The sequence below is a fragment of the Athene cunicularia genome (assembly GCF_003259725.1).
Source record: "Athene cunicularia isolate RWA chromosome 2 unlocalized genomic scaffold, athCun1 chr2_part1, whole genome shotgun sequence".
NCBI lineage: Eukaryota > Metazoa > Chordata > Aves > Strigiformes > Strigidae > Athene > Athene cunicularia.
In genome coordinates, this window is record NW_020799095.1 from 91,285,967 (window position 1) to 91,298,137 (window position 12,171).

At 34.2% G+C, this 12,171-nt stretch overlaps 1 protein-coding gene across 2 annotated transcripts in view; it reads right to left on the minus strand.

Annotated features, from left to right (window-relative positions):
• The window catches only part of ZNF407 (zinc finger protein 407), a 348,274-nt gene that overhangs the window by 297,273 nt on the left and 38,830 nt on the right, over positions 1–12,171 (minus strand). For both annotated transcript variants that reach the window (XM_026842626.1, XM_026842625.1), the window contains exon 3: positions 8,325–8,439. In XM_026842626.1, the coding sequence (XP_026698427.1) occupies positions 8,325–8,439 (115 nt within the window). The remainder of the gene's footprint in view (positions 1–8,324; positions 8,440–12,171) is intronic.

Genomic DNA, 12,171 nt, shown 5'->3' on the forward strand with positions numbered 1-12,171 from the left:
CTACAGAAATGGAAATGTAGTTCTTTGGAATTTATTATGCACTCTGTCGCAGTGTAATCATTAGTACAAAAATATTTAATTACAGTGAGACTGTTATGACATTACTATAAAGGCAGTAACTTTTTTTTTAAACCCCAAGGAAACATGCACTTTGGGGCAAAAACAAAGTTATCATGACCCACCCTTTGCACTACAACTAAAGCTCCAGGATTCTTATGTAAATGCCACTCTGCTTTCAATGACACACCCATATAAATAGATTATAATTGTATTTCATATAAAATGCTCATCTTTACCCTGTAAACCAACCATAAACACATAAGCAAGCACAGTGCACTTGTCAGCTGCAGGCTTCCTGTAAAAAGATGACTAATAAGCTGACTGTTTAATAGCAATCAACACTGTATTCAAAACTCTGATTTGTCTTTAAATGAAGAAGGAAAATGTTCTGTTTTTACAGGTTGTTAAGTATCCTCTGTTTTACATTTGATGTATTACAGCGATTTGAAATAAAGAAATTGTCAGTATTTATATCACTTAAAGCAAACTATGCTGAGAGTGCTACATGATGTAGTCTATGTAAGCACCAACAGTTAATCAACTGTATCATGCATGTAGATCATATAGTCCATTAGATACTAGCTGAGAAGGAACAACAAAGGGGAGGGGTTGGAAGGGGGAGGAATACAATTATGCTGCAAACTGGCATGAAGCAAACAGGATACGAGATGACAGACAAACATATTTTTGAGGATCACTTGGTTTCTAATACAAGACAAAGCGAAAGCTCTTTTTGACAAGCCTGCTTGCTTTATATGTACTTCATACTGCCTACATTCTATCATTTTTAAGCAGGGTAAACTAGAGCAATGGTGTTATAAAGGATGGCAACCTAGTTTCTTCTGCTGTTGTCATCAGTTGTTTTTAAGCCTGTTCTATTCAAAACACCTACCCCGTTGCTGGGACAGCTGACAATCATGTCACAGTTCAAAAGATTTGTGACATGCATTTACCTTGGCTTTAGCCCATAAAGAGAAATTTTGTTTTCTCTCTCCATCTGTACTGAGAGTAACTACGATAATCTGTCTGGCTAATGGGAGTGTGAATTACAGTAAGAAAAACAGGATGAAAGGCAACACACCACAGCCAGAAAGACTAAAATGAAGTCAGAAGCTGGTCAGCTCTTCCGATTGCTACCATTTAGATTTGTTTATACCTGAAATACGAATGTACCAAGACAGAAATTTTCTAGAGAAACCAGTTCTGCCCTAGTAAACTAATCACCAAGTCTCGAAAAGGTGCCCAGGGTTGTAATAAACATGGAAAGTAAGATTAATTGTCCTGAAGTGCTTAAAATCTATAGGCTTGATTCTGCTTGTAGTAAACCCAGTAAACACAATTTCCAGTCATTACAGTGCAAACAGGAGGAAAAATCACTGGAAAGAAAAACAAAGTTAAGGTTTTTAAAACAGACAATTTAAACGTGAAAGATGACATGGATGCAGCGCACACCGCAACCTCTGAGATTCTGAGGCGCTCCCATGAATCAAGCAGTAACTACTGAAGAAGCTATGTTATGGTAATACATTTGATGCAAGTAAAATTGGACACAAAAAAAATCAGACACCCCAACTGATTAATCCACCAGTCAATTCTTATGGATGGAATTTGGTTAAAATTGAGGGCATTCCAACAACTTAAGAGTTAAAACATATAAAACATAGAGTCTAGTTTTTTCCTTTTTGAGTAACATCCCGCTTCTCTTAGCAAACCCTGTAGTACTATGGAAGAGATAATCTCATGATAGTTAAGCTTAGCTATTTATCCGCTAAATTTTAAAGTAAAGTTATACTAAAAGCACCAAGGAAAATCACAGCTGAATGAGGAACTTGATGTGATTCCTATGCATAAATTATTAAAACCAAAAATAAAGCACATGTAAACCTTCTGAATTCTGGATATAAATCCAAACTATGCATTTTAAGCCTATCAACAACCCAACCAAAACTTTAATCAATCAAACCTCTCCCTGTCATTACCAATCACCCACACTGAAAACTCTCAAGCTCCCTTCTTATGGTAACCAAAACTGAGTCAACTTTTTGCCATCTCCTTCTGACAACAGAATGCAATTTTTAACAGCATCTTTCTCAATGCTCAGGCCAATCCTTCCAAAGTATGGATTACAAGGACAGAAGTCTTTTTCAGTAGGTATACTGAATTTTAGGACTGCCGCTTGCAGTAGCACCAATGGTTAAACCCCAATTTTTGCACCATCAGCTTGCTCCCATTAACCACAACTCCTGCCTTCTCAGGCCGGGCTCAAATCCTCCCTGCACAGCCACAGAAGGCGCTTGCTCTTGGAATACACATTCAGAGCGCGATGCCTATGGCCTAACAGAAAAGCACACATCCTGGACATCAGAGCAATCTACAGTAAATTAGGAAATTAAAAATTCATGCCTGTAAAAGCACTAGTTACACATGCCACACATATCATAGTCACCCCCCTGTGCATCTTGAGAATTGGATTGCATGTCTGCATTGGATACTAGTCTGAATCACTACCTCCAATTCAAATACATACATACCCTCTTCATGAGTATGTCCCTTATATACCTTGTCTCTTCAGCAAGTAAAACTAAATCATTATTATAATCAATTTAGCACACAAATTGCAAAAAACCCACATTTCATTAAGTCAGAAAGTTGGTCTTGACTTTTCTGTATCGATTGTAATACCAGTCTCAGATGAGTCTTTCCACTGCCTGTACCCAAGTCTCCCACTCACTGTAACGTCATCCAACTCCATGGCAAACTTTCAGGCCAAGAGATTCTTGCACAACACACCGTAGGATCCGTACCACTTGTTTAAAGATGCTGGGAGCTTTTCTGAATAAAAGTAAATTGCTTCCATTTCAAGCAGTTTTCTTACATAGTAAAGAGACTATGTACTGAAGGCCAGGTTTGCAAATCTAATGCAATTATAGATAACTGAACAAAAATTGGCCAGATAATCTAAAATGTTACCTTACTCCATATATTCTTCTAGTGGTTTTTTATTAATTTGATTAAAAGCTGTTACACAGGTTCACCTCATTTTTCTTTACTAAAGTAAATGTAGACACAAGTATATGATAGGACCAAACAGCAAAAGGCAGATAGAGAAACTCAGAATAGCAGGATATGGAGCAGTCATTTTACACACACTTATCTCTGATCTAAACAACTGAACCAAATACATATTTTTTGTTTGGACACATCTGTAGGTATGATGTGCGTAATTAATTGTTCATTCAAAAATGCAATTTCATGATGCATTCGATGATTTAGGTATACAACAGTTTTAGTTCTCAGAACTGACTAAAAATAGTGATTTTAATTTATTCCTGCTGCCTACAATTACCCACAACCATGTATTTTTAAATATTTCCAGCCTATAAAAATTACTAATTTTTTCCACTTGTGTTTATCTGCATTTAGACTTTGATTTGGATAAATTAAGCTCTCAAGTGTTCCTTGCTTTATGAAACTCTGCATGTTGTACACTTCAACACAAATAAATGACTTCTACCATTAGAGGTTTAAATAATGTAATGTATTTCATGCTCAGCCTGAAGCTGGATTCCAATGAAGTTGCTAATGCACGTAATGATTAAGTGTAACTCAAATACTAACTGTGTTGTTGAAAACATGACAGGCAATAATTTGGTCTATTATATTCTGCCATTTAATTGCCTAGTACAGACATTCTCTGACACGTTATGAAGCAATGATTTACAATTATTCAAGCTGCAAAGGTCAGAAAGTGACATTATAATCATCTACACAGAGATCCCTTCTAATGCACAAAAACTAGGTAATACCACACAAAAATAGTTTTACTAGAGTAGCAACTTTCTATTTAAGGTTTCCCAAACTGCATAAGTATAAATAATTTACATTACAGTACATTAAGGCATCCTTGAAAATATGTTTTTCCTGCTCCTACCGATAAATTCACGAATAAGTCTTTTTTCCTTGCTAAAAGCAATCTTAAGAGCAGGCTTTCACTAAAAGTAGCCTGACGTTAACAGTAATCAGTTAAAAAAAATCTGAAAAACTGAAAGATTTTTTAGAACACAACACAGAGGAATACAGCCAATTTTTTTGATGCTGCTGGTCAAAGCACATTCTTATCTATAAAGTACAAAGACCTATTAGCCACTATACTCAGTATAGGCTAGTATTTTTCTTTAAACATTCTCAAAGCAACCAGTGTCATTAAAATACTGAACTTTATACAGATTAAGATCTCTGAACTATTCTAAGCATTAACAACAGCAGCGAAAGTGAAGTTATTTCTGTGCTTGGGACACTATAACTCTCCTCGAAGCTTTAAAAAATAGCTGAATTTAGCAAAACACTTATTTAGAAGAACATCTTATAACATCTCCAGAAATAATTGGGAAAAGGAGTTTCAAAGCAAATCAAGAACTGAGGAGCAAAAGTAAAAAAGATTAATACCTTCATCCACCGAAGGACCAAAACAAAGCAAAAAAGCAAAAACAACAACAAAAAAAACAAACCCACAAGGAAGAACTACTTCAGCAAAATACAGAAAAATCCCAACCTTTTCCACCCTGCTCCAAATTCTTTTGTGCATACAAATACTTACTTTTGTTCCTTAAAACACTTAACTGCTATATATGGAATACCATATATGGAATAAACATAATAAAGACATTGCTACAAATGTCCTTTCAATTTTTAGGAAGGTAGCAAAAAAATGTTTATGTGCATGTTTTAAATACTGACAATTTTCCTAAAAATCCAAACCTACCTTATTACCCCTCTTCCTGAGTAGTTTTTTAAGAAGTCGTAAAGGATAGAAACAAAAAGAAAGAAGCAGCCACTGTTACCTGAAACATGTAACTATATCCCCCAAAAATCTGTTTCTGAAAGCAAAGGCAAGAAAAAGGCAAAGGAATAGTAGATGAATTTTCAAATCAAACATTGTCTATAAGTTCTGTTCAAAATCTCGCAATGCATTTTTCATGTTCTACTTGAAGCATAAAATTTGAAAAGTGCATGATAAGCCTTTTCACTGCATTTCACCAGGCAAATGGAACAAAAATTTTAAATGCTGGGCAACCAAGATTTGATCCTCTAACCCAGAGTATCAGCCAATTTCAAAGCCAGACTTTCAAAAATTAAATTCAAATATGCAGCAGTTTGCTACCCGCAGAAAATAGATACTACCTCTGAAATAATGGGATATATTTTACAGCCATGGGTATGGAAAAGAAAACAATTAACACACATCTGCGATAAGGAAATGAGTAGCAGACGGTTTATTCCAAATGTTAAAACATTAGCGGTGTCCAATTTCTGTGTCATGTAGTTTCTGCTGTGCAGCTGAAGAAAAACAAACCCTGAACTTCAATTAAAAAAAAATAAAACAACACAGCAAAATTACTGCCTTTTTCAACAACTAAGTGAATTATATATTGTATACTTTGTATCATGTAAATATGAGGATCATTTGGAAAACTAAGGCACAGCAAACCCTTCCTAAAACAACACCACTGATACAGCTTTTTGCCTTTTTTTTAAAAGACAAAAATTTCCAGAGAATTTTTGTCTTAAAAGAAAAAAAGCGGTATTTTGAAACCACACTACACCACAGTGTTGCACTGACATTTCACCTTTAAAAAGTGCCCAAGCAGATTCAAAAGCTTTTGAAACACAATTTATCCTCGCAACTAGCAGAGGGCTTATTACTATGAATCTAAAAGTCAGAGGATAGAATATTAACTACTGTAGAAAAGAAAACATAGTGCAGGACCTTCTGTTTGTGACAAAATTACAGAGTTAATGTTCCTGAAAGATCACTTCACCTTTTAAAGCATGATTTTTAAAAAGGTAAAATTTATAGCAATTAAAGCTAATGAAGAAATGCAGCATGAGCTGCTTATGTTCAGGAACTAATAGGTCCACTGAGCATTTCTAAGATTATTTAGCCATCAATGATAATGAATTGACATTGTCAGTGGTGTTAATGTACCAATGCTCTATAGTGCCACTAATCCGTTAGCCAATCCTAGCAATTTTTTTTTTTTTATGTTGCTACTTTATTTTTTTAACCTACACACTACCCAGTGCTTTCAATTAAAATAGCAGAAATACAGCACAGACTATTACACTTTCTCCTCTTCTTCCACGTTTAAGGATGGCATATTCATTATTTGGACTACAGTTCAAACTGCTCTGGTCATTCCTCCTTCTTCAAATCCTGCTCAGTTCTTCAGAACTGCTAGCTACAGTACAAAACGTCTTTTCCAATTAAATCAGTGTTAATATATAGTTCTTAAAATACATTTTGGTGCACATTAAGTGAAATGTGATGATTATTAAACAGGTATATAAATCAGATTTTTGTGAGCACAGGGTATTGTGGTACAAGTCTCTTCAGCTGATTGTTTTCCATATCTAAATAGCACAGCTTCATGTTGTTGATGAAAATTAGCAATACAGTACTACACAAAAATGGAAAATGAGTACCTGTTTGGCTACCAGTTGTGACATGTCAGCAACATACAGTAAGCAATCAGCTTAGCAAAGTGACTAACATTCAAGTCCGCTGTTTAAATCATTCATACATGTTTTGCTCTCTCTCTTGCATAACCATCATGAATTGCAACCGAGAGTTGTGTAATTTCTGAGACAGGTTCCAAGAACATGTCGATCATGAAGTGAAGGAGAGAGGTTTTTTTAAAAAAATTAGGTACTGTGCCAAATCCTAATCACTTTAATTCTCTTTTTATAAAAGATATGGTATTAGCTGTTTTGTGATTTTTTTACTGTTCCTCTCACAATAACATAGTTAGAGAATATGATGATTTTTCAGTTTAAGTTAAAAGGGAATTGACTAAAGAATCATTGTCAAGTTTGTTGACAACTTCTAAAGAATGAAGCTTAGCCTTAGTGAAACAGTTTTGTGGATCTGTAGCTGTTAACTATCTTCCATGCCAAATTCTTGGCAATTCATACAGCAGATTTTTCAAACAATGTAAAATAGCCTACCATCCATAAACATGCTACAAAATAAAGAGTAACACAAGTTATTCTACTACTGATATTCAGTGGACTTAAGAATTAGGCTCATACATTTTTATTTCTTGTCAAGAAGTCAGCAATTAATTTTCTTAAGTGAGTAAAAACATCCAAAGTATCTCATAATGCTGCATGTAAAATTATTTGAAAAACAGAGAGATGAATCAGTGAAAATCACTCAGCTGCATCTTCAGCTGAAGATTCACTTGTCCTTTAAATGTGTAACTCACTTTGTCTTGCAGTAGATCGGTATACTAAGGCTAAAAAAACCCCTCCTGCTGAACATTATCCTCAACATCACACCACACCATTCATGTGTGCATTGCATCATCTAATTGAACCTGTGCTGTTCTACACATTAGCCATAACACTGCTATAGCAGGTTACATAGGTTTGAGTAAAATGTTTTTATATGATGCATATATTAGTTAATTTCTCCAGCATAATAACATTAAAATATATTTTTAATCAGAACTAGGGTATTAAAATCCAACTTTGAATGTCCTATGATGTACCATATATGCCATGGCATTTTAAAACCTTTTAAACATTTCTGCTAAATTAATTAGTTTTGCATTAAGGAGTCTCAATGCCTCCTATTAAATGCAACACATTTGAAGGACAATTAAACATTATGAACGATCCTTCTGAGGAAATAACGATTAAGTAAAAAAGAAAAACAAGATTTTTGGGGTAACAAACAAGAACAGAAGCATACATAAAAGACTTCAATTTATTTTTTAAAGTCTTATGCCTGCAATATTTTAGATCCGTTTGTTTGAAAAATCAGTCTTCTGTTTTGTTTTCGTAAAGAATGAAAAACCTAATGGAGTCCAGAAATCTGTTAATGGTACTAAAATTATAACAGTATAGCAAAAGAAAAAACCCCACACAGTAAAGTCTGTATTATATATTTTTTATGTCTTTAAATGGAATTTACAGTTCTCCCTGGCAATGTGAATGAACATCCTATAATTTAGTCAATTTACAGATTACAGGTTCAAATTGACCTTGTAGCCCATAAAATTGCTCATCTTCAGTGCAGGATTAGAAGTGGGAAAAGAATGTCATAACTGTATTTAAGGAATTTACCATAACAATGGAAAGGAGGATATGCATGCATAATTTTAGCCACTCTTGCTCACATCACAGTTTTCAATTCTGAAACAATGCATATCCTGCACACTTCTCCTGGTTAACCATGGTGGAGACTGTTTCAATTTACTCACCCACAGACATGACACTTGTATTCCCTCATCCCAAGGTGCCTCTTGACATGGTTTCTGGCATCTCCGAGCTGAGCTGTTGCAAAGTGGCATATCTTGCACTTGAATGGCTTTGATCCTAAGTAAAATTTAGCATAAGATATGAGTTGAATTAGAATAATATATCACCCACGGTTAAGGAAATAAAAAATCCGGGGAAAAAATAACCTTTAAAAAAGCCTACCCCACATTTAACCTGTTTGAGATTTTTGCCTAACAAAAAAAGTATCTCGTACAGATATTTGTAACTCCCAGGACACAGACGACATATACTATATATTACTCATTAAAGTTTCCTTAAGTTCAAGATCACAGAAACAACTATTTTAGCTTTTAATATTAATTTTTTTAAATTATTATTATTATTATTATAAACACCCACAAAATATTAAAATGATAAGACAATATAGTAGGTAGAATAAACTTTCAACAAGATGGCAAAAGTTGTTCTACACCTTTCCCCATTTCCAAATGCTGAAACTCAGGTAATGGTCTTAAAGTGGCTTGATATCGGTGCAAACTGCAAAATGTACTTGTTTTTTAAGCAAATATATTTAAAGTAAAGTAATTTTACAAGTCTTTCGACTTTGAATAGATTTCGCATTAGCATCTGTATTTCAGATTTGTTCTGTCACACACAGAAAATGATTCATCACCTAGCTATTGTAATGACATGCAATGTATGAATATACAGTGGATAAAATATTATGCCTTTATGACTGTTTTATGGTCAAGAATTTATGATTATTCTGCAAACCAGAAGTATTGACATTTTGGCTATTATTTATTTCAAGAACAAACTTTAATATTAAATGTCTACTGCAGACCAAAGAACTCTGAAATTATTTCTCCAAGGAAGAAGTACCAGCCTATTTCTTGTATCACGACAGTTCAGCAAAAAGTCGAATTATCTGTCTATCCTAATTAACAGTGATCCTCTCTTGAGGATGGAAAAACTATTTTTTTTACTGAAATAGTTAAAATGAGCACATGTCAGTCCCCATGTTGTTATACAGCAACACCATTCTAAAGCATGCTGTAGCACTGTCCAATTTTCTGACCTCTAAATCCTTAAATCAATAAATCAAAATCATAGAAATGCAGTTAAAAGTAAGTACAATATGGTCACCGAGTCTCCATATTATTTTTAGTATATGTTTTGTGAAGCGCTTCTTCCAATAGAGTTAAGCATAATATGAAATATGTGATCTTTAATAAATATACATAAAGAGCTCTGATAAGAAAAATGTTGCACTATATCATATTTGATCAATGAACCTTTTTGCTTTGCCCTTGAAAACAGAATATCCTCCAAGAATCTGTTGGTGAAATTGAGGATCTTAGTAAAAGTTTTTAGAGTCTTAAATTTCAATTTAATTCCAAAAAGCTGACAAAAAATGAAGCATTTAATTTTAATCTTCTAACTGAAATAAAAAAGTCAACAGTACTAAGCACGGGCAGACAAGGTTGAATATTTCACAGTTCAATGACAATGAAGCCAGATCTCTTAATACTTCCATTTCTACTGTTGGAAGTAGATGTAAAATATATTTAGCACCTGAATGGTTATATCTAGTCAGCTTTATATGTTTAAATATCAAAAGCAGGTTGAGACTGCAGCTAACAGCAATCACATTCTATCAATCACACTGAAATCCCCAGTTTATTTAAATGATCCTGATAAAACTAAATCAATCATTAATTTGGTGACATTTCAAACCAACACTGCATTCTATAGAGACCCATGCAAATTAAAAAAAAAAAAAAAGGCTATTTTTGCATTAAATAAAAGAGTATTAAAAGTTGATGTTTTAATTTATGATCTTAAAGACTAATTGAACAATTAATAACATCAAGGCCACAGTTGGAGAGGATTCTTTTAAATCTACTGGTGTTTACACTGCTCTTTTTTGTCATAGAATTCAAATACCGTGTGGATTCAATCCTATGTTCCTTTAGTTTCTCTCCTACTGATTAAATTGTAAATTCATTCCTCATTCTGTTACTGCAGGTGTCCCACAGGGCTTCCATACAAGACCTTTGCTGTTTTCCATTTACATGACTCCTCTGTGAAGAACTCATGTTCAGACCAATCGCAGCTACAGTGTGCTGGAAATACAGAAATGTATTATTCTGTTGACTGCTCTCATCCAAAAATCACTGAGGCCTTGAGGTTTTTTTATTTATTTCTCAGATCCAGAGCTGAATATCTGTTAACATCTCAATTGAAAGTCCATGAAAATTCAAGTGCTGGCAGGCTCCAGTCAGTACTTATCACCTGAAACAAAAGCAATGCATCTCCCTTTTAGGTTGCTGGTGCCAAATTTGTTCCTGTTATGTTCTTGGATGGAACAACTCAAAATTTTATACTTAAGGACATTAAACTAAAAGTTAAATAGGGGAAAAAAAAATCCGTATTTGTCATAATGCTATCTGAAACAATTTTGAAGCTATTAACCATTTCTTAGCCATACTTATCACAAACTACAGTGGTTCTCATATGCTGTGTTAAATGTGATAATACTGGATTCACATTTGGCTTTTAGTTCACCAAAAAATGAAAAAAAAAAAAAACCTTTCAATATAGCATCTTTCCAACAAAATGACTTTAAAAAAAAAGAAAAAATGGCAACAGAATTACTTTAGCTACGTTACAAAAAAAAAAAAAAAAACCCACACCAAATTGAAAACAGACTAAATTTAAGAGTTCAGGTCAGATAGACACAAACCATGCTATGGTTTTACAAAAAAGACTGGAGTACATAGTCCTTATTTTACATCAAGACAATAGACACCCAGAACTATAAGAAAAAAATCACTGCCTCAGCTTTAAGCCAGCCAAAGGCAACATCATCTGCACCTTCAGGCATAGCTGTGTCCCTAGCTCAGGCCCAATGCAAAGTCAGTAGAGCCACATCACACCATTTCCTCCTGTGTTTAGGACATGGGGAGTAAGATACCACACTTAAATGGAACTGATGAATCTGATGAAAAACAAAACAAAGATGATGTGGTTGCAGGTGATTTTTCCTCAGATGTTGATTGTTAATTAAGTTTATGGGACCTCCATCAATTGTGAACTAAAAAGTCTTCCACCTCCACTACTCCTTTTATTTTTCTTTACACTTCCTCATTTTCACTTGTCAACATGTGATGGACTTACTTGTTATCTCCTCTCTAGCAAAGCTTCCCTTTCATTTGCAATGTGAAAACCTCCTACATTATTTAACGGTATTTTGAAACATTATTTTTCTATTAATGGAAATCATTAATTGTATCTTTCTGCAACTTTTCCATCCTCCACCACCACCACCCCCCCAAACCATCACCAGTTAATAAAAAAAAAGGCAAGTAGTTGGACATGGTTACACATACATATGTACATAAACATATATATGCACATCTGGACGCTGAAGACAGATTTTTTTTTAAAAAGCACCTAATCAGAACAATAAATAGGAAAATGCGCAGCTCTGCTGTTATATACCAGGTGTTACCCTGGAACAGATGAGAAACTAGAAATACTGTACTTTGCCTCACCAATGTTATAAGCCAGTCTATATACAGTTGGTGGACTAAGCCAGTTCCCTCTGCCACCACTCCCAATAACCCAAAAATATTTGCATCCATTGTGATACAGATTGGAAGAAAAGATTCTGTAAGACACAAAAGAAATCACAAATATGAAAATAAAGATTGGAAGAGAAAGACTTATTTCCCATTAACTATTAATAAAAGTCTCTGCATTACTATTTATGTGAAGAAGCAAAGCGTAAGAAAAGTGTTTCATTTAAAGGTGCCATGAGAAAGA